Consider the following 22100-nt stretch of genomic DNA (forward strand, 5'->3'; position numbering starts at 1 on the left):
AAATCAGAACACCTGCGTGGCTCAGTCAGTTGAGCATAGGACTCTTGGTTTCAGCTTAGGTCGTGATCTCCTGGTTCATGAGTTTGAGTCCCACAAGGGGCTCTGTGCTGACAGCAGGGAACCTGCTTGGGATTCACTCTCTCCCCCTCTCTCTCTCTGCCCTTCCTCTCTCTCTCTCTCACACACACATACACAATAAATAAATAAACATTTAAAAAAAAAGAAAACTCGAATATTCCAACTGTTGTAATGTTTCAGCAGCAATGTTTGAGCTATCTGGAACAGCAGCCCTACCTAAATAAACAATTATATGCCTCATGGGGCAAGAAATCCAAAGCTAACCTAGTGTTCATGTACCATATAATCAGGCCCTTGCTCAGTTTCTCTATGATTTGTTTCTGCTCTTATCTGTCTTTTCCCTTTCTCTGCATGTTGCTCTCCAGTATAGTCACACAATGTCTGCCCGCAGTAACCACAGGATCAATCTTGTTCATCCTTACTGTCTCCAGAACATTGTGCAAATCTGGTTTCAAATCTCATTGCCCAAAAGTTCATTCCTCAACCAATCCTTAGCAAGGAGGATTGGCTTAAAACAACTTAAGGGCCTCTGTTTGGAACAGGGAATATTGTCAGATATTCCTGAATTTTATGGACAGTGTGAGGCAATGGAAGAGAGGATAGTTCAGTGAGAAATGGGGTTATTTTATAAATAAAGAAAGGAGGAAATAGATGCACACCAGACAACCGACATCATCCACTCTACTGACTAGAGAAGGTAGAATCCTGCTCTAGTCCATTGGGTAGGTAATATGATATATTCCTGAGAAATATATCAGAAATTAATGAGATGGGGTGTTTGATGAAAGTTACTCTATACTTCTGGCTTAAGAGTAGTGTATTCAATCCGTGCCATGAAGTTCTCTGGTTATCCACTCTAATATTTCACGTAAAAAATGGCCGGATAGAATATTTGGACTTAATATGATAGAATAAGGGGGGAAATCACCATTAACATGGCAGTTGTAATCTCAGAATTGGCTTCAGTCCAGCAAATTATCCTTCCATTTGGAGAAGAAGAATAGTAGTATTGAGAAGCCAGTGCAATTTTTTTGCTAGAAACTTGAATCTCAGTCAAGGGCTCATGTGTGAGTCTCTTTGTGGTCTTTTCCCAAAAAATGCTTGTAATTCCTGAAAGAAGAAAAATATGCTTTAGTATAAATAGAGTGAAGTGATTTTGCACTGAACTACACTTCAGACTGGGAAAGTCATTTATTTAATACTAATACTAATAATAATAAGGTAAAATGCAGACCAGTATGTTTTCTCTAAGAGTTAAATAGGTGTATTTTCATTTCAATTTCTTTGATTAAAAAAAAACAATTTTATGAGATAGAAATGCAAAGACAAATCTTCCCATGGTTACAATGAAATAGAAATAGATACACTGTTTCTCCATATGGAGAATGCACATGTGAATCACATTGTAGACATCACATACATAATGCAATGTGAAACCAGTAAGACATCTCACCTCCCAGTTTTGGGTCTAAGATGCAAACTGAGACTTGGCTGAATAGATTGTGTATATTGAGAGGCTTTAGTTTTAACTGGTATGTTGCTTTCATCTGTAGAGAGAATTTTCCAAATATCTTCTAAAATGTAACAGAAAATGATAAATCCATTTGGTGCTGCTGATTTGCATACATAATTTAAGGTTGCACAAGCTCCTTCTTTTTCATAATAAGTCATATGATTCAAATTGAACCAATTTATCCATCTTTCCCTGCTTTCATTTTAATTCACACAGAGGTTCATAAGATGTTCATCGGTTTGTATTTAATTAAAAGTTATTTCTAATTTGAAGAACGTATTTTTTTCTTCAGCTATAGAAGTTTCTCTTCTACGGATGTTAATTCTTAGTGTATAATTAAGACTAGTATCTGCTGTCATTCATGTATTAAGTTGTCATCAATTGTGACCTCATGATTCACAAATGCACTTGGAAAGGAGTATGTTTTGTGTACCTGCATTACTATCTACTGCTAATAACCCATCTGAGGAAATAGAATACGGTGCCCAGAATTTTGAAAACAGAGAAAACATAATGAGTTTGGCTTAGGAAGTGACAGATTGCATCATCCATCCTCAAATCTAGAAACATTTCCCATATCCACTTAGTAAATAGGGAATTAAATGTAATTTTAGCCACTATGCTCACATTAATCCATTGCTCACAGTGTTTATATCCATTTGTGTAAAGCATTTATTTTTTACTTGCTGGGTGGTCTGATTTTTTTTTTCTTTCATTGCAGCAAAGCCTCATTGGGTTCAGCTCATAAGAGATGTAGAACTAGCAGTGGAGGACAATCTTTTTTGGGAATGCCGGGCAAGTGGTAAGCCCAAACCTTCCTACCGATGGTTGAAAAATGGAGAAGCCCTTGTGCTCGAGGTAAGGTAATGAGCCCGGTTAATCCTCACTCTCTTCATTTGACATTAAATAAATGCCTTCCTCGTACCTAGTGCCAAAGTAGACTTGAGTTTGCAAGCATTCATTCGCACCTTAAGAAGTGTCAAAGGGGATAAAATATAAAATCAAGTACCCAATCTGCCAAGAAGAAAATATTTTCAACATTGAATGTCATTGGGAAAAGGTGATTTTGTGAATTTAGTCTAACTATGGTATAGTTTTTTTGTTTGTTTCTTTTGTTTTGTTTTGTTTTTTGGTTTTTGTTTTTTGCTTTTGAAATTAGGGAAGGCCTTACTTTGATCAAATGTGGAATATAATTTGCTTTTCCCTGTCTGACAACCTGGTATGGCCTCTGGAGAATAATTGTTATGTGGTTACCTTCTTACATGCATACTTATTTTCTCAATCACTTTCTTTCTTAAGCCATGTAATTTTTGTTCTTTTAAAAAATTGTGTACTATGTCAATTATATTCCTTCCAATTTCTATATATAACCTGTCATACTACCTAAAAACCCTTAATAAATGTGTTTCCCAGAACTCTTTTTAATGCACAGAATTTATAATGTGTTTGATTTGTGTGATTAAAAAAATGGTGAAAACCTTTCCAGTTGACGGCATGGAAATACAATACATTTTTTAAAGTCTGCAACTTTAGCCACGGGGAAAAATAAAATGGCTGCGATATTATACCTCTTTCTTTGTTATTTATTTTACCAATAGACATTTGGACTGAAAGGTGTTTATTAGTATTACTAATGTGTGGCTGTTATGTTAAATCAGTCACAAATTTTTAAATAAGGAAAAGTTAGAATTTCAAGTCAGATTGCACAATCCTCTGAGGAAAAATGAAGGAGGTTTGTGTACGACTGAAATAATAGTGGTTTTCATTTTTCTTTTCAAACGGTGTATACATTTATATGCAAGACATTTTTGTTATCACCTAGGAGAGAATACAGATAGAAAATGGTGCCCTTACAATATCAAACCTAAATGTGACTGATTCTGGCATGTTCCAGTGCATAGCAGAAAACAAACATGGGCTCATCTATTCCAGTGCTGAACTTAAGGTTATAGGTAAGACTAAGCTTCTCTTGTCATGTTTTTTTTCTTAAATCCTCCCTTTTTGCTAGAACAAGAAGTATTTACTTCTCATATTACATTCCTATTGTTATAATATCATTCAGGGGTTTTAACCAGAGAATATATTTTAATGATTTCTAAAGGAAAGCCACAGTTGTAGGTGGACTAAGCCTCAAAGGTTGAAGTAGGACAACAGTAAGGAACAGTGTCAACCTAAGACATCCTTATGCAACTCTAATATTTTAAATGGAGCAATGCCTTTTAAGAGAATAAGTAAATTTGGTGGGTTTTGTTGTTGTTGTTGTTGTTGTTGTTACTGGGCCAGAAAAGTAAATACTGGAATTCAAAACAATCATATATTGTTCCAAAAGGAGTTGCCTTTGGTTTGAATAACCCTGCTAGAAGCTTCAAACACTGGGCATACTGAAGTTTTCATTTAAAAGGCTCAACCAGGGGCGCCTGGGTGGCGCAGTCGGTTAAGCGTCCGACTTCAGCCAGGTCACGATCTCACAGTCTGTGAGTTCGAGCCCCGCGTCGGGCTCTGGGCTGATGGCTCAGAGCCTGGAGCCTGTTTCCGATTCTGTGTCTCCCTCTCTCTCTGTCCCTCCCCTGTTCATGCTCTGTCTCTCTCTGTCCCAAAAATAAATAAACGTTGAAAAAAAAATTTTTTTAAAAAAATAAAAAAAAAATAAAAGGCTCAACCATTTGAGGGGCGCCTGGGTGGCACAGTAGGTTAAGCGTCCGACTTCAGCCAGGTCACGATCTCGCGGTCCGGGAGTTCGAGCCCCGAGTCAGGCTCTGGGCTGATGGCTCAGAGCCTGGAGCCTGTTTCCGATTCTGTGTCTCCCTCTCTCTCTGCCCCTCCCCCGTTCATGCTCTGTCTCTCTCTGTCCCAAAAATAAATAAATGTTGAAAAAAAAATTTTTTTTAAAAAATAAAAAATAAAAGGCTCAACCATTTGAGATTCTGAATTATTTTCTTCTTGCACTTTAAGTATATGAAAAGACAGAAAATGTTATATGTTACATTGTGTTTAGGGCAGTTATCCAGAAAAACACTTTGTAAGTTGCAAATGCCTGAAAATCAACCAAAAAATTGTCAGGGCATAGCATAGTTATGACATAAATAAGAGAGGAAGTAGAAGGGAGATTTATCGCTACATGTAATTAAAATATAGATTTGGATCTGAACAGAATTTGATCCTGGCAGGACTCAAGCATCATCACCATCATCAGGCTCTATATGGTGTTCCCCAACACATTCAGTTTCCAGGAGCACAGTCAATACAGTGGAAAATACATGGCTTTCTGAATTGCTCATATAGAAGTCACAGTCCCGCATGTCATTGGCCTTGTGTACCTGATTTGGGCCACATACCCATGGCTGGTCCGATCCAATATGGCCCAAAGGTTGTAAGCACCTGCTAACTCAGCAGTCCTTAGCTGGGGATGATTTTGCCCCCAGGAAATCTTTGGAAATGTCAGGAGACATTTTTGGTTGTCACAGTGTTGGTGATACATAGGGGAAAAGGGAACCAGTGTGTGTTACGGGCATCTTGTGAGTATAGGCCAGAAAGCCTACCCACAAATAATCCTACAATGTAAATATCCTACAGCGCACATGACAGCCTCTCACAACAAATAATTATTCAGCCCAAAATGTCAGGTGCCGTACTGACATTACTGGAAGCAGTTCTCTCATCCTTTATGCCTGGTGGTTAGAAATCCATTCTCTGCGTAGGAGGCCTGAAGTCTGGGAAGGGCAGATCATCAGCTGAAAATCTGGCTACTGTTATCCATGACAGGGAAGGTGGGGTATTATAACAAAAAGAAAGTAGAATTTGTACACAGTCTTTTTTTTTTTTTAATGTTTATTTATTTTTGGGACAGAGAGAGACAGAGCATGAACAGGGGAGGGGCAGAGAGAGAGGGAGACACAGAATCAGAAACAGGCTCCAGGCTCTGAGCCATCAGCCCAGAGCCTGATGCAGGGCTCGAACTCACGGACCGCGAGATCGTGACCTGGCTGAAGTCGGACGCTTAACCGACTGCGCCACCCGGGCGCCCCTGTACACAGTCTTAAGTTGAAGCACTACTATCTCTTGTATTAAATTAGCCTTATGAGTGATAGTTTATTCATCTTAAAATGGATGATTTCCTACCCAAAATGCTATATGAGGCTTTTGTATGGGAAAAATACTTTTAGTCAAAAGTGTCCTTTTAAGATCTTAATTTTTAAGGCCAACAACCCCTTGGTAACGTATCTTCTTTATCCACACTCTTATATAGAATCACACAATATAATTCACTATATGATCTCCACTTATGAGAAAAATAAATTATATTCACTCGGGTTTGCTATAAGGCAGAGTATTAGACATTAGGAGAAATGCACTATGTTTAGTTAACTTTTTCTACATTTGCAATAAAAGACTGATTTTCTGATTAACCTATCATTTCATTCAAAGATACATTATCGTGTATCTTGAATGTTCAGGTGTTATTTCAGGATCAACATTCTGTTCGTTATCAGCAGACATAATGTTCTCTACATGTTATATTTAATGTGATACTCGAACATTAATATAATAATGCAGATTATAGGTTTCTCCAACTCAGAAGTTAAACATAAGCATATGAAAATTTTATAATGGATGTTGATCAGTTTTATGCAAGACGATAATAATTCAGTATACTCAGCCTTCCTTCTAAAAACATTTACTGAGCCCCTAAGTGCCAGGCACTGTGCCACATGCTGGGTCTTGGAGATCACAAGGGACAATGAGCCTATTGTTGTCTGCATGGAACTAACTTTCTGTGATAAATGTTTTTCATTTTGATACGCTCATGATTGAGCTATTTTAAAACTTAATGGTGAAGTTTAGAAATTTCTACATAAAAAATTATCCCAAGATTTAGAACTTCTAGGAACATACAATGATAGGAATTACTTTTTGAGCTTTGAAATCCTGTGAGTGGTGCCCACTCAATTAAGTAAATCAAGTACTGACATCTGTGTGCCAGGAAACTTTGAATGTAGTTATAACCCATGCGCCTGGGTGACTCAGTTGGTTGAGCATCTGACTTCGCCTCAGGCCATGACCTTGCAATTCGGGAGTTCCAGCCCCGTGCCTGGCTCTGTGCTGACAGCTCAGACCCTGGAGCCTGCTTTGGATTCTCTCTCTCTCTCTCTCTCTCTCTCTCTCTCTCTTTGACCCTCCCCTGCTCACACTCTGTCTCTCTCTAAAAAATAAATCCACCTTAAAGAAAAATTTTAAGTAGTTGTAACCAATATTAGGCTGTATGTTAACCCAACTAAAATTTAAATTAAAAAATAAATAAAAGTCATTATGAAGTCAACCTTTGAACCTACAGGTATTTTAAAATGTTAAATTAAAAGTAAATTTTCATTCTCTCTTTCTTCCCTTTCAGCTTCTGCTCCCGATTTTTCAAAGACTCCAATGAAGAAGTTGCTTCAAGTGCAAGTGGGCAGCATGGTCAGCTTGGATTGTAAACCTAGAGCCTCTCCCAAAGCACTCTGTTCATGGAAGAGAGGAGATGTGATCGTGCAGGAGAATGAAAGGTATTTTATTGTCCGAAATAATGGTGATGTACTCTTCTTACTTTCCATAGTGATGTCAAAGTGGATTCTTAGTATGAAATGAGAAGCAGCAGCATTTCAGTAGAATATGAGGTGTTGAAGAACCAAGACAGTGGTAACTTTGAGTCTGTAATACTTTCTTTTTTTTTATTTTTAAATTTTTTTTTAACGTTTATTTATTTTTGAGACAGAGAGAGACAGAGCATGAACGGGGGAGGGTCAGAGAGAGAGAGACACAGAATCTTAAACAGGCTCCAGGCTCTGAACTGTCAGCACAGAGCCCGACGCGGAGCTTGAACTCACGGACCGCGAGATCATGACCTGAGCGAAGTCGGACGCTTAACCGACCGAGCCACCCAGGCGCCCCGAGTCTGTAATACTTTCATGAAGATAGTAATTAATTTTTGAAATCGGAAAAGGGTTGGATATATCATCTAGCTTCTTCCTACATAGAATACCTTATTTTATCAAGGATTTTCTCCTCAGTCACCTGGTAAGACTCAAAAGTAGAGTGATGAAAGGTCTGTCCTAGACTCAGATGAGCCAACGTCCCAGGACAAAGTAGAGAAGACATAATGAGAGCATATGCCAAATAAATACCAATATTGCCATTTCCCTGTATTGAAATAACTTCTCATTCCTGGTTTTAGTTTAGACAAAGGCTTGCTTGGTTTCCTGACTATTGTAATAATGAAGAGGAAGAATGAGACTTAAAGGTATCACTTATAGAGCAGACTGACTGCCCAGGTTCAAATCTTCATTCAGCCTTTTACTTCCTCAGTGTAAAGCTTTCCATTTGGTGTCTCATTTTCTCATTTTTAATGAAGATGATAATTAGTATGTTATGAGGCTTGTTAGCTAGATGAAATACATAAATATCTATACAGCACTTAGGTCATTACCTGTCAGTGAGTAAGTGTAAGTATTGGCTATGATTATTATTATTTATTGAGTACTTAACTGCATGCCAGGTATTATGCTCAGAGCTTGTGATAGGTAGAATATTGACCCCAAAGATGTCCGTGTCCTTTTCCTGTAAACCTTTGATTGTGTTACATAGATGACCAAAGGTAATTAAAGTTGAAGATAGAATGAAGGTTGGTAAGCAGATGACTTTAAAATTTGAAGTTTATCCTGGGTTATGTGTGTAGGTTCAAAGTAATCACCTGAATACTTGTAAGAGGAAGAGGAAGGCAAAAGAGTTTGTCAGAAACATATGATAATCAAAGGCAGGAGAGATTTCACACTTCAGAGGGACTTCAGTTGGTATTTTTGGTTTGGAAGATGGTGGAAGGGAGCCATGAGCAAATAAATTTGCCGTACTCTCTAAGATGGGAACAGCCCTCAGTTGACAGCCAGTAAGAAAACAGGGACCTTAGTCCCATAGCCACAACAAACTGAATTCTGTCAACAACATGAAGGAGCGTTTAGTAATTCTCAACCTTCCCAAGGAACGCAGCCCTGATAATACCTTGATTTTGGCCCAGCAAGACCCATACTGTACCTCTGACTTCCAAAACTATATTGTAATAAATTTGTGCTGTTTAAGCCAAATTACTAAATTTGTAGTAATTTATTACAGAAGCAAGAGGAAATTAAGGCACCTGGGTGGCTCAGTCAGTTAAGCATCCAAGTCTTGGTTTTGGCTTAAGTCATGATTTTGCAGTTCATGGGTTTGAGCCCCACATCAGGCTGTGCACAGTCAGTGTGGAGCCTGCTTGGAATTCTCTGTCTCTCCCTGTCTCTGTGTTCCTCCCCTGCTCATGCTGGCTCTCTCTCTCAAAAGTAAATTAATAAATTAAAAAAAAAAAGGCAAGAGGAAACTAATATAGAGCTCTGTGTGCATTATCTTTTTTAAACATCTCTGCAACTCTGTGATGTATAGATCATATTATCATCTCCATTTTACTAATGGGGAAAATAAAACTTAGATAATACAATTTGCCTAAAGTCACATAAGCCGATTTTAATCCCTGACTCTAGATATAACCACTAAGTATTTTCAATGTCACATTTTGTATAAGGAGCCCAGAATTTTAGAGGCCATCTCAGCCTTTGAAGTCATGGAATCCAGATTACTCTTTTGGAGATGAGGGAAAACAAGCAATAAAACATTAGGTCAAAAAAATATAGATTAATTTTTTTTTTTTCAACGTTTATTCATCCCTGGGACAGAGAGAGACAGAGCATGAACGGGGAAGGGGCAGAGAGAGAGGGAGACACAGAATCGGAAACAGGCTCCAGGCTCCGAGCCATCAGCCCAGAGCCCGACGCGGGGCCCGAACTCCCGGACCGCGAGATCGCGACCTGGCCGAAGTCGGACGCCCAACCGACTGCGCCACCCAGGCGCCCCAATTTTTTTTTTTTTAATTACAAAGTCTTATTGCTGACAACCAAGTTGAACTGCTTTTATATTACCAAGACACCAAGGTATTTTTGTGAGTTGGTATGATAATACAATCTGCAATTCCTCCAGTATTTAATGGGAGACACTTCCATTAAAAAGGAGCCACAGCAGGATGACAAGGCAAAATTGTGAACTGAGTGATTAAACACAATCCAGCTAAATGCTGGGCCTCACAGAATAGATTTCTGGAATAGGAAGTTAATTAGTGATTTGGAGTTTAATTTTGTAAACCAGTTGAAACAAGTAAAGGCTTGTGGCACAAATTAGTTAATTGTGTCTGTACTGGAAGTTAAGTCTTCTCATGTAACTGCTGACTTTTCGTGTTAAAAAAGTTTTAAATAGTTTTAACTGTGTACGTAAATTAAATAGTAGTTAAGTCCCAAGGATTTCAATGTTTTACACAATAATAAACCCACTTGTCCTCGAAGTAGTGCCTATAGTAGGCAGAGATTTTTAATCTTAATTTCAGAAGAGGATAAGAAGATTAAGAGTTTTAGCAAGAGGCACACAAAGAGGGATTTACTCCCACATTATAGAGTAATGGGGGAATACAGGAAAAGAGAGTATAAATTCCAGAATCTGATCTGGGACTTCTGACTCAGCTCCTTACTACCTTGGTGTCATTAGATCTATTATGTAACACCTTTGAATCTTAATTTCCTCACTCACAAAAGAGATAATAATTCCTATGTTGCATAGTTACTATACAGCTAGCATTTAGCATAATGTCTGATATTTGCAGATATACTAATTGGTAAGAATAAGGATATTTTACAAATAAGATGTTGAAAGTAACAGTGACTAAGAAAGACAGAAGCCTTTTGGTTGGGTGATTCGTTGGCTGGTTGATGTCTCTCAATGTAGGCAGTTGGGACTATCTGGAATCCACAGTTGTCCAAAACACAGACCTCTTTTATCTTGCTTTACTGTCTTCACATCCTGAACCAAGATGGTTGCCATGGCTTTAGCTCCTCAATGTCATCTCCCAGTGACAGGAAGGAGGCAGGTAGAAATCAGGGTACACTTCTTCCTCTTCTTAGGAACGTCTCAGAAGTTCCATACGGTTATTTCCTTTAGGCCTTATTGGGCAGAAATTAGTTAGCTGACCAAACTGAAATGCAAGGGAGATTGGGGAATATGGATTTTTTTTTTTCTTTTGGCAGGCCTGTATCCAATGAGAATTTGGGATTACGTTTTTTTGTTTGTTTGTTTGTTTGTTTGGGTTTTTTTCAAACTGGCATTATGTTTTAAGTAGAAAGAGGAAAACGATTTACTCTAACAATGTATCATGTTCATCAGTGTTACTTCTATCAATTTCAGGACTACTGACCCTCCACTTTGTTATAAGTATTCGTAACATCTCTTTTATGAATAAGAAAACTTTTAGATGTAAAAATAGGGTTAAAAAGAGGAAACGTGTTTATGAAGAAGGTCCATAGTGTTGCAGTCCCTCCCAAGTATCTTAGTTTGAGCTTTTATAACACAATACCATAAACCAGATGGCTTATAAACAACAGGAATGTATTTCTCACAGCTCTAGGTGTGGTCATCCAAGATCAGGGTGCCAGCTTGGTCAAGTTCTGATAAGGGGCTTCTTCTTGGTTTCAGATGGCAGTCTTCTCCTTACATCCTCACATGACAGACAGAGAGCAAGAGAGCCCTCTGGGGTCTCATAAGGGCATTAATCTCATCCAGGAGGGCTCCCTGCTCATGACCTAATCACCTCCCAAAGGCCCAGCCTCTTAATACCATCACATTGGGGATTAGGATTTAACACATGAATTTTGGGGAGACTCAAACATTCAGTACATACTACGGGGTCTGATTATTTGGATTTTGCTTTTATCTCTTTGGACAGCAAAAGTACTGATGAGTCGGAGCCTTGATGCTTAGGGGAAACGCTGCTAGAAGCAATTATTGAACAAGTTACACTTTTGAATCTTCTCCAAGTTCATGTGAAATCAGAGTGGGCCTCAGCCATCACTTGGCAGCAAAAGCCCCATGTCTGTCCCTCTTGACTTGGTCACAGCCTTAAGCCAAATTGAGGAAGCACTTTAAATGATAGATTTATTGTGGTTGTTGAATCATTGGCTGTTCTGACTTAAAACGTCGAGATTCAAATCTCATTTGGGGGAACAAATGACACATTTGAAAATAGAAGACAAAATTTTTGATAGGGTATTTATGGCAGGATTGTAAATCCATTCGTTTTTTAGGTTTTTTTCTTTTCCTTTTTCTTTATCTTTTGTATATGAACTTGGGTTTGTCACTGCATGAGGAACTTATAAATAGGAAAGCTTTCTCCAGCCTAGTGTAGGAAATGCTGGTGGCAAATACACTTTTGATTAAGCCAGTATATACATATACTTTATTATTTAAAGCCCAAATAAAGAAAAATAAATGTAAAAAAATAAAGTCTAAATCAGGAAAAGAAATTAAGGATTAAATATGTCTTAAAAATCGCAAAAATTAATAAATATGTCTACTGTGTAAATCACACAATCACACAATGAATAATTATCTTCTACCTGGTTTGTAAGGTTTTATATCAGCACAATAACAGCTTTGTAATTAACGCATCAGGCATAGTAATGAGAATCTAAGTCACTGAGACAACTAAATTACAGAATCGCTTTGAAGAAATCAGGGTTATTGCTTTGAGGTCGAGAGAGCATCTCAAACTAAGGTACTAAAGGAATTACTTCCCAGCAGAGGTCTTAGAAATGCTGTTCTGAATAGATTACAAGAGCTTACAATGTAAATAGTGATTCTTAAGGTTTTAAAATCAAGTGGTCATTCAGTCATTGGAAAATATTTTGAGCACCTACTCTGTGCTAGGAACTAGATATTTAATTTTTGTCAGAGAAGTCCATCCTCTTGTTGGTAGCTTTTCAGGGTAAACATACAAGTGCAGTAAAACTCAATTGGTAAACTACAGTATGTTCTGTGATTACCAGAGAAGGCTCCATCTCCAAATTAGGGATCTGAGCAGACTTCTGGAGAATGTTATATGTACAGCAAGACTTGAAAGATGACTAGAGTTCACTGAAGAAGAATGCTTCAGGCAGAGGAAAGCATAAATACCTGAGTAGCTTCAGTTTACTTCAAGTGTGAAGTGTCTGGCAAGGGGGAATGCAGACAGAACAGGGCTATCGAGGTGAGCAGGAATCTTACTGAGAATGATGGTAAGCTAAATCAAGAAGCTTGGGCTTTATTCCATAGGCACTGAGAAACAACAGAATAATATCAAAGTAGCAGAATTAAAAGATCAAATTTAATTTTGATTATTTTCTTTAAAAAAGCACAATGGTGGCAACAGAACATGGATTGGAGTGGCAGAAAGACTTGAGGGAAGAACCTCCCTTAGTAGTAATTCACCAGTCTGAACATGAGACTATTCTAGCCTGAACTGAAGAAATGGCAATGAGAATGGAGAGAAGCACGGAGTATGAGAAGGGGTTAAATCCACAGGACATAGGAGTTGTTGATGAAATTAATGATTTGACAAAAACTTGAGAGGCAAGAATGAATCCTAAATTTCCAGCTTAGACATCACAGACCATGGTAGACCTATTCAGTGAGAGAGAGAACGTTACAGAAAGAGCAGAAGTCAGTGCAAATCCAAGTGCTATTTAGATTGTTTGTGTTTGAATTGCTTGTTGGAAACCCAACTGGGTATATGAGCATACAGAAGTTGACTAAACGAACCTGGAATTCAGGAGAAAACCTTGAGCTATAGATAGAAATTTAGGTGTTCTGAGCATGACATGGTAGCTGTGAAACCATGGCCTTAGATAGAATGGTCTTGAAACGTACATAACATTACATGGTAGAGCATCAACACCTTACTTCTGAAGCTGATGGAAATTTACGCTATGAGTAGAGAATCCTGTTTTCACAGTCTTTGTTAAATGACTAACAGTCATAATTTATAAAGAATCAATTTATTAAGTCAGGCGGAGTAAGACAGATACCGTATGTTTTCACTTATATGCGGAGCCTGAAAAACTTAACAGAAGACCATGGGGGAGGGCAAGGGAAAAAATAGTTTAAAAGGGGGAGGAAGGCAAACTACAAGAGACTCTTAAATACTGAGAACAAACTGAGAGTCGATCAGGCATGGGGGAGAGGGAAAGTGGGTGATGGGCATTGAGGAGGGCACCTGTTGGGTTGAACACAGGGTGTTGTATGGAAAACAACTTGACAACAAGTTATATGTAATAGATAGATAGATAGATAGATAGATAGATAGATAGATAGAAACAAAAGAATCGATTTATTAAGTAAAAGTCAGCATAAGTCTCCTAGTATGCAAATATTCTAACCTTTGAAATTACTAGCATCGGGACTGGGCAAAGTTGTTGTTGTTTGCTATTTTGTTGTTTTGTTTTGTATCTGTATCATCCGGTACTGAGAAAAGTAACTGTGCTTTTTCTCCCTGCAGGAAACAGCGGTTTCTGAATAAATAGAAATGCCCTGCCCCTTTGAGTGTTCAGTGGTATTACACCAAGTGTTGGTGTTTTACTGTTCTTTTATTCATTCATTCATTGGCTTATAATCCACGTATTTTCAAAAAAGACTGGAGTGAAAATAGAATGTTTTTTCTCCTTAAGCAAAGTAAAATTGGAAAAGACTCTAGAGAATGCGAGCAGGCATGGTATTCAAGAAGAAATAGCCAGTTGGCATATTTTAAAGAATGGTTAGCTTTTCTGTATCACTTAGTGGTACTTAAAATGCATTAACCAATTATTTTTAAAAATAGGGCTTTCAGTTGAATGCTATTACTTACAGTAGTAAATATTTTATTGCAATAGCCTCAATTCAAAAAAGTCAAAGAATGGCCCATTACTTCTAATTAAACACATTAAAATTGTTTCATATGTTCTAGGCAGCATTTAATATTCTAGAAGTTTAAATGCTTTTTAAAGAAAAATAGTAAAGGGTTTTTTTTTCCAAATATTAATAGCCATAATCCACACAATGCTTTTAAAATGTATTAACCAATTCTTAGCATACATTTTACATATATTTAGAAACTGGCTTTCAAGTGCAATGAGCATGATGTGCTGTATGAATCCATTTATATGACATTGCTGAAAAAAGCACGGCTTTAGAGACAAAAAACAGTGATCACTGTTGCCAGAGTGGATGGAGAGGTTGACTGGTTAGGCACATGGGAGAACTTTCAGGGGTGAGGGAATTATTCTAGGTCTTGACTGTGACAGTGGTTACATGTCCACATTGATTTGTTAAAACTCACCGAACTGCATACCAAAAGTGAATTACAATAAATATAAATTATACTTTCGTTTTTTTAAGCAAAATTTTACATGCAATCTTACACTCACCTCATCCTGAATTCGTGAGTAGCTTAAAGAAATTGAAAGGCTCAAAAAATGCTCCCAGGAGGCCACTTTTGCCTTCTGTAAAACATTGAGCAATTCCATGACAGCGCTTAGAAGCAGAATCAAAACTTTTGCCAGTAACGAAAATAATTCTGTCAGAGCAAGAACCACTTGGCATTTCTGCCCCTGCTACTACTAGTCACCACACTCTTGCTTTGTGAAGATGTGTCTAGGAACTCTGTTACTATTCAGCAAATCTGTTAGATGGTGCTTCCCCTTATTTCAAGCTCTTAGATGAAGAAGAATGATACCTTTGCCAAAGTTTCAGTCTCCGTCCCTTCCCTATTCAACCACATGTCTTGGCTCCTCTCTCTCTTATCACAGGAGAGTCTATTTTTTTTCATACTGTTCAAAATGCTGCTCCCTTGTCTGTCTGCCTTCGGTTACCCCCTCTCACCCAAAGAGCTGGATTTTGTTACCTTCCCCTTCATCCTAAGGCTACCATCTAAACAGCTGTTACTTCACAACTACCCTATGGGTATGGAAGCTCAGTGGGTTTTAGTTAATCTACCCTCGGGCAAACAGCTAAGATCTCAGGTAATTCTTTGCTCCTGTACCATTAGTTCCAAATTAATCTCTAAGTGGTAAATTTAGAAGATCAAAGGAGATTTTTATTTAATATGTGTGATGTTGCCACTTTCAGGACTTGGCTATTAGTTGAGTAAAGATTGACATTCCTGCTCCCTGTCTGTAGGGAAGGTACTCGTGTTATCCACTAATTTGTCATATCTTTATTCAGCAGTGGGGGCTGCCCTCAGCACTAATACACAGATGAATACAAAACAGTAAGGGCCCTTAAAGAGCCCACAACACAGTCTGTTTAGAGTTTGGAAAACTTAGCCATCAGTTACACTGGGATCGACTATATGGTCAAGGTGACCATATAATTTATTCTGTAAACTGAGAAGAGGAAGGGGGTGCTGCTAGGAATCACCTCCAGGACAAGATGGATAAACTGGACATTGCCACCTTGCCTGCAGTGGAGGCGTACAGAAGCCAGTGAGAAGCACAGAGAAGACATGCCAGCTCAGCCTTGGGAATTGGGAGAGCAGTTCCACAGAAGGAGAGGCATCTCAAAGGAAGCACCCCCGGAGCTATGTTTTGAAGGATATGTAAAATCCAGCAGAACAAAAGAGCAGGGAAAACACCATGTGAACAAAATGGTTGATGACATAGACAGGAGGCGAAACTACATATTCATTCCAGTTGTGTCCGTGCTGAAGTTCACAAATGGTCAGGAAAATAAAAGAGCCTGAACTGAGTTCTTTCCCACATAGACAGCCATCTCTCTCCCTTCAAAGGAAGTGAGCATCGGAAGATCTGTTTAATTAAAGGGGAGATTGAGATAGCTGGGTAAAAATACAACCATCTCAGAGAATAGAGAGCAGCCCTCTTCCCTGTCTGGGTTCCCTAATCCACACCTCCATTTTTCTCATGCTTCCAGCTGTTAAGAGAGAGGAAAGGGCACATTTGCCCCTTAAGTCCCATACCCTATGAGAAGATTAAGCTATTATCTAACAGTGAAGTTAAGAGAAGAATTAATGGAATCCAGATTTTTGGTTTTGGATGGGCTCTTAGGAAGCCATCCTAATCACTTCCTCTCTGCTGCATCCCACCTGCCAACCACCAGTACATGCCCACAGAGCTTCTCCCATTAACCATGGACATCTAAGTTTCCGAATGTGTACTTGTATTAGTATTTACATCAATTATTTATGCCTAATGGGCATGCAGCATACTAAGTACTGTACACATTATTCCCTGTGTCGGATGAAGGTAAATCTATGTTTAATTTGTTTCTTGATTTAATTGTAACACATGGAAAGAGCAAAGCATCAGAATCAGAAAGGCGTGTGTCAGATTTTGGCCCTTTCACTTAAGACCTAGGTGGAGCTAGACAGGTTATTTAATTTCTGAGTCTTGTTTCTTTATTTGTGCCAGAAATTCTTGTTTTTAATTTTTTAATGTTTATTTATTTTTTGAGAGAGAGAGAGAGAGAGAGAGAGACAAAGTGTAAATTGGGGAAGGGCCGAGAGAGAGAGGGAGACACAGAATCTGAAGCAGGTTCCAAGCTCCAGGCTGTTAGCACAGAGCCCAATGCAGGGCTTGAACTCACGAACCGCAAGATTGTGACCTGAGCCGAAGTCGGGTGCTTAACCACCTGAGCCACCCAGGTGCCCCTTTTGCAGAAATTCTTATTGCAAAGTTAGGCAGTATGTTTGGTGACTTTTGCTTGGCACATACTCTTAGCAAAGGTTGAACAAAAATACTGACCTGTCCTGACAAAGAAAGAAAGGACCAAGTTTCCTTTGGAAAGATTATTTCCAACTCTGTCCCTGCTCCATTTCTCTTGCATTTCTTTATCTCAGTGGACTCTAGTTACAAAGATAAAAATAAGGTAGTATGTTTGAAGCATCTCCTACTGTGGCTTCTATATATATACTCTCAGAAAAAGCACCTGTTGATGTCGTTTTTAATATTAACTTTTTTTATCATGTTGCTCAGATGCTTTAGGAGTAATAAGACTGGGTTAAAAAGAAATGTGAGCAGGGGCACCTGGCTGGCTCAGCTGGTAGAGAGTGCAACTCTTAACCTTGGGATTATGAATTCGTGCCCCATGTTGGGTGTGGAGATCAAAAAAACATTGTGAGTAAAGACATTTGTTTTCTACAACACTCAGTTGAGTTTTCCATTATCTACACTTCCTAAACAAATAAATTTTACCTAAATGTTATTAAAGAAATTGCTGTTTTTATAAATCATATCTGCTAAATTTTGCAGATGACCATGTAAAAAATCAGATTGATTTTTAAGAATTATAAAAGTTAAGTCCACTTTAAAATATTTTGTCAGTGTCATGATTTTGGTAGGAGAAAGCTGGTTAATGAATTTGAATGTGCTGGACATTGGAATCCACTTCAAGCCAGTTGCTTGTTACAAGTGGGTAAATTAATTCATTCATACCCATACTCAGCGTAAATGTTTATTTACTGGGTGTCATCACCCAAACCACATTTGTTTGGTCATAGGGCATTTCTTGCTCAAGCCCATAAATCCCACACTCACTTGCCTAATAGCTCAGTCAATGTTCTATATCCCACTTCTCAATGAAAATTGAAAAAATAATAATATTAGTGCTGTTATAAAAACATGTATTATCACGTACTACTTTTGCATTTTTTTCTGCTAATATGTTTAAGATAGGAAAAATCAGATGCTTTCTTTCAAAGTACGAATATTGACTCTTAAGACTATCAAGTTAGAGGGGCGCCTGGGTGGCTCAGTTGGTTAAGCACCTGACTTCAGCTCAGGTCATGATCTCGCTGCTCATGAGTTTGAGCCCTGCGTCGGGCTCTGTGCTGAAAGCTCAGAACCTGGAGCCTGCTTCCAGTTCTGTCTCCCTCTCTCTCTGCCCCTCTCCCACTCATGCTCTGTCTCTTTCTCTCAAAAATAAATAAACGTTAAAAAAATTTTTAAGACTATCAAGTTAGAGGACAGGGCTGCATACCATTGCCTTTTGATAATTTTTAAAAGAAGGGAGAAAGAAACAAAATTCTCATTTCATCCTGCCTTTTGCTCCTGCAATTTCCTCTGTCTGGAATATCTTTTCTTCTCAACCTAGAGAACCCCTCCTTATCACTCAAGGTACAGCTTTTTGTTACTCATAATGGGAAGCCTTCCCCCAAGCTGGGCAGGCAAGATTAATTTCTCTTTCTTCTGCGTTACCCTTGTGGTTTCTTTATCCAACTGTATCATCTAACAGGGCATATTATAACTATTTGTGCAGAAGGCCATCTTACCTGGATTCTCAGAGAGCCTTTTGCTTATCTATTTTTATAGCCTCTGACTCTGCTTCATACATGTTTGTTCATTTCAAGATTCATTTATTCATCAAATATTTAACATCCACTGTTCCCATTAACTATTGTTGCATAACAAATCACTCTGAAAGTTAATGGTGGAAAATAACAGTCACTTTGTTCGATTTCATTGTTGTATGGGTCAGAAATTGGAAAAAGGCTTGGCTAGGCTTGACTAAGTGTTCTCTCAGGGTGTCTCCCATTATTGCAGTCAGGAGCGAGAAGAATGGGGAGCTGTCTATGCACTGTGGTCTCTTTGGCAGCCCCAAGGCCCTTCCATGTGATATCTCTACGTGGACTAGTTTGGGCTTCCTTACAACATGGTGGCTTTGGGGAGTTGAAATGCTTACAAGAAGCTGATGGGTTCAAGAGTGAATATTCAAGGTAGCAAGATGGAAGATGAGTCACCTAGGCTCAGAAAACACAACGCCTCACTTTTCTAGCATTCCACTGGTTATAAGGGAATCACCAAGCTAACTAGATTCACAGGGAGGGGAATTAGACTCTACCGCTTGATGAGACAGTAGCAAGATTCTAGGGGAGCATGTGGGATGCAAAATCTAACTGTGGCCACCTTTGGGAAGTGCATTCTGGCACACCTACATCATGCCATGCATTGCCCTGGGCTTTGAGGAAACCACGCGAACAAGGCAGCCACAGTTCTTTCCTCATGGGACTTGCAGAAGGGAAATACAGAATGCAGATAAACTGAAAAGACCTCATAGAGATTCCAGAAGAGAGAGGCAGAATACATAGAAGTTAAAAAGATAATTTTTTTAGCCATAATGAAAAAAATACATGATTTTATAGAGTTTTTAAAGAAAAAGCATCAGGGGCGCCTGGGTGGCTCAGTCGGTTGAGCATCTGACTTTGGCTCGGGTCAGGATCTCGCAGTTCGTGAGTTCAAGCCCTGTGTCGGGCTCTGTGCTGATGGCTCAGAGCCTGGAGCCTGTTTCAGATTCTGTGTCTCCCTCTCTCTGCCCCCTCCCCGCTCATGCTCTGCCTTTCTCTGTCTTTCAAAAATGGACAAATGTTAAAAAAAATTTTTTTTAAAGATAAGGAAAGGAAAGAAGAGAAAAGAAAAGAAAAAAGAAAAGGGGTCATTAAGGAAGTAACTTTGGGGCAGATAACTAAATGGTAAGAAGCAAAGGATCATGCCAAGAATTGGGAGAAGTGCCTTCTGGGAAGACACCCCAAAAGGGCAAAGGCTTAGAGATGGGAATGAGATTGATGAAAGCCAGTGTCTCTGAGGTGTCATGTGTAAATCAGGAGAGTAATAAAATATGAAGTCTCAGAAAGACAATAAAATAAACAAATAAATAAAATATGAAGTCTCAGAGATGAGAGCCTTAAAGACCATGATAAAAATGTTGGATTTTATTTTAAATAGAGTAAGAAGTCATTCGAGGTCTTTTTTTTTAATTTTTATTTATTTTTGAGAGAGAGAGCACATGTGTGAGCAAGTAGGGGAAGTGAATGGGGAAGGGGCAGAGAGAGAAAGAGAGAGAGTCAGAACCTTAGGCAGGCTCCCTGCTATCAGCACAGAGTCCATCACAGAGTTTGAACCCACAAACCCTTGAGATCTTGACCTGAGTTGAAATCAAGAGTTGGATGCTTAACCAACAGAGCCACCCAGGTGCCCCGAAGTTATTGGAGGTCTGTATGCAGGGATGTGACATGATCTGGTTAAAAGATAACTCTGGCCGACGTGTGTAAGGTGGATTAATGAAAGAAAGGAGGGGAGCAAAAAATCTGCTTAGGAAGCAGTTGTAGTTGGCAGGACAGGATTTACTGGAGGCTTGATTTAGGATAACAGTAAATGAAATGGAGAAAAGAAGAGACTATGTATTTTGACAATGGAGTTGGATGAATTTGTTCATTAGATATAAAAAATTTCATGCCAGATGATCACATTTTACAGTTAGTTGTGCATGAGTTATATGTATTCCCTGTCAGCCATTAGACTGTAAATTTTCAAAGGGTTGGGGCTAGTTCTTAGTCTTATTTTCCAAAACACTTAGAGCATCGTAAGTCCTCAAAAAATATTTATCGAAGTGAATTTCATTCTTTATTGAGTAGCTTCCATTTCATAAAAATACCTATAATTTTCTTATTTAGTATACCACAATGTCTTACAAATACATAAAATTGTTTTGTTTTTTTTTACATAGAAGGTTACTTGAGTCTTCCTACTGAAAATAAGAAAGGTTCCATATTTTAATTCTTCCTCCTCGCTGAACCCTTAACAGAATTATGGGTAGACAGATGGGTGGATGGATGGTTGATTAGGTGAGGTACCATTCCACTTCCATAAAAAAGAATAAACATGTGTTTCAGAGGTGATGGTTGCCACCTCCCACATTTCAATGCTAGAAGGAGTTATTCATAATTTATGATCTGTTGTATAAGTTCTAATGAGTTGGTGCACTGAGTTAAATTTCCTAGTGCCCAACAAACTTAAAAACAATTCAATTTGCACTTTAACCTGTTTTCCACTCCCTGATTTTATTTGTGATATTTTTAAATTCTATCTTGGGGCGCCTGGGTGGCACAGTCGGTTAAGCATCCGACTTCAGCCAGGTCACGATCTCGCAGTCCGGGAGTTCGAGCCCCGCGTCAGGCTCTGGGCTGATGGCTCAGAGCCTGGAGCCTGTTTCCGATTCTGTGTCTCCCTCTCTCTCTCTGCCCCTCCCCCGTTCATGCTCTGGCTCTCTCTGTCCCAAAAATAAATAAACGTTGAAAAAAATTAAAAAAAAAAATTCTATCTTAATGAAGATTTCATTGCTAGAGCCATTTCTGTGGGAAGATGAAAGCATTTGACCCTTTGTGAGTATGCCATCCTGAAAAAAAAAATCTTTAATTGAGGTTGAATGTATAAGTCTATCTTGTTTGGGAAAAAATTATTTCCCGGCCTTTTACATTCAAATACTAAAGAAAGAGACATGTTTAACTTTACCTTTAAGATTTTATTAGGCACTTAATTTTCCATGGTATTTGTTAATTTACTTAATTGGGAAAATGGTAGTATTTTAAAACTTGATATAAATAACATGTTTTTCTAGGTGCTTAAAATATTTTCACCTCTCTATATTTATTATTTCTTTATTACTCAAGCCTCATTTTAATAGCTTGATGTTCTATATTCTAGTTTATTTCATTTACATATAGCATATTTCATCCTTAAAAGAACTTGAGATAGTTTATCAAATGTACACACAAAGTGAACACTGAGGAGAAGAAATTGGGGAGAAAAAAAAGCCAGCATTCCATTTGTCTAGA

The 22100-nt window shown here is 38.4% G+C and overlaps 1 protein-coding gene across 3 annotated transcripts in view; it reads left to right on the forward strand.

Moving 5' to 3' along the window:
- Positions 1 to 22100, forward strand: part of CNTN3 (contactin 3) — a 352529-nt gene that overhangs the window by 248740 nt on the left and 81689 nt on the right. For all 3 annotated transcript variants that reach the window (XM_040492151.1, XM_040492152.1, XM_040492153.1), the window contains exons 9-11: positions 2313 to 2449; positions 3414 to 3543; positions 6981 to 7131. In XM_040492151.1, coding sequence (XP_040348085.1) covers positions 2313 to 2449; positions 3414 to 3543; positions 6981 to 7131 — 418 coding nt within the window. The remainder of the gene's footprint in view (positions 1 to 2312; positions 2450 to 3413; positions 3544 to 6980; positions 7132 to 22100) is intronic.

The sequence above is a fragment of the Herpailurus yagouaroundi genome, unplaced genomic scaffold, assembly GCF_014898765.1.
Source record: "Herpailurus yagouaroundi ecotype Mexico unplaced genomic scaffold, PumYag 183, whole genome shotgun sequence".
NCBI classification, from domain to species: Eukaryota; Metazoa; Chordata; class Mammalia; order Carnivora; family Felidae; genus Herpailurus; species Herpailurus yagouaroundi.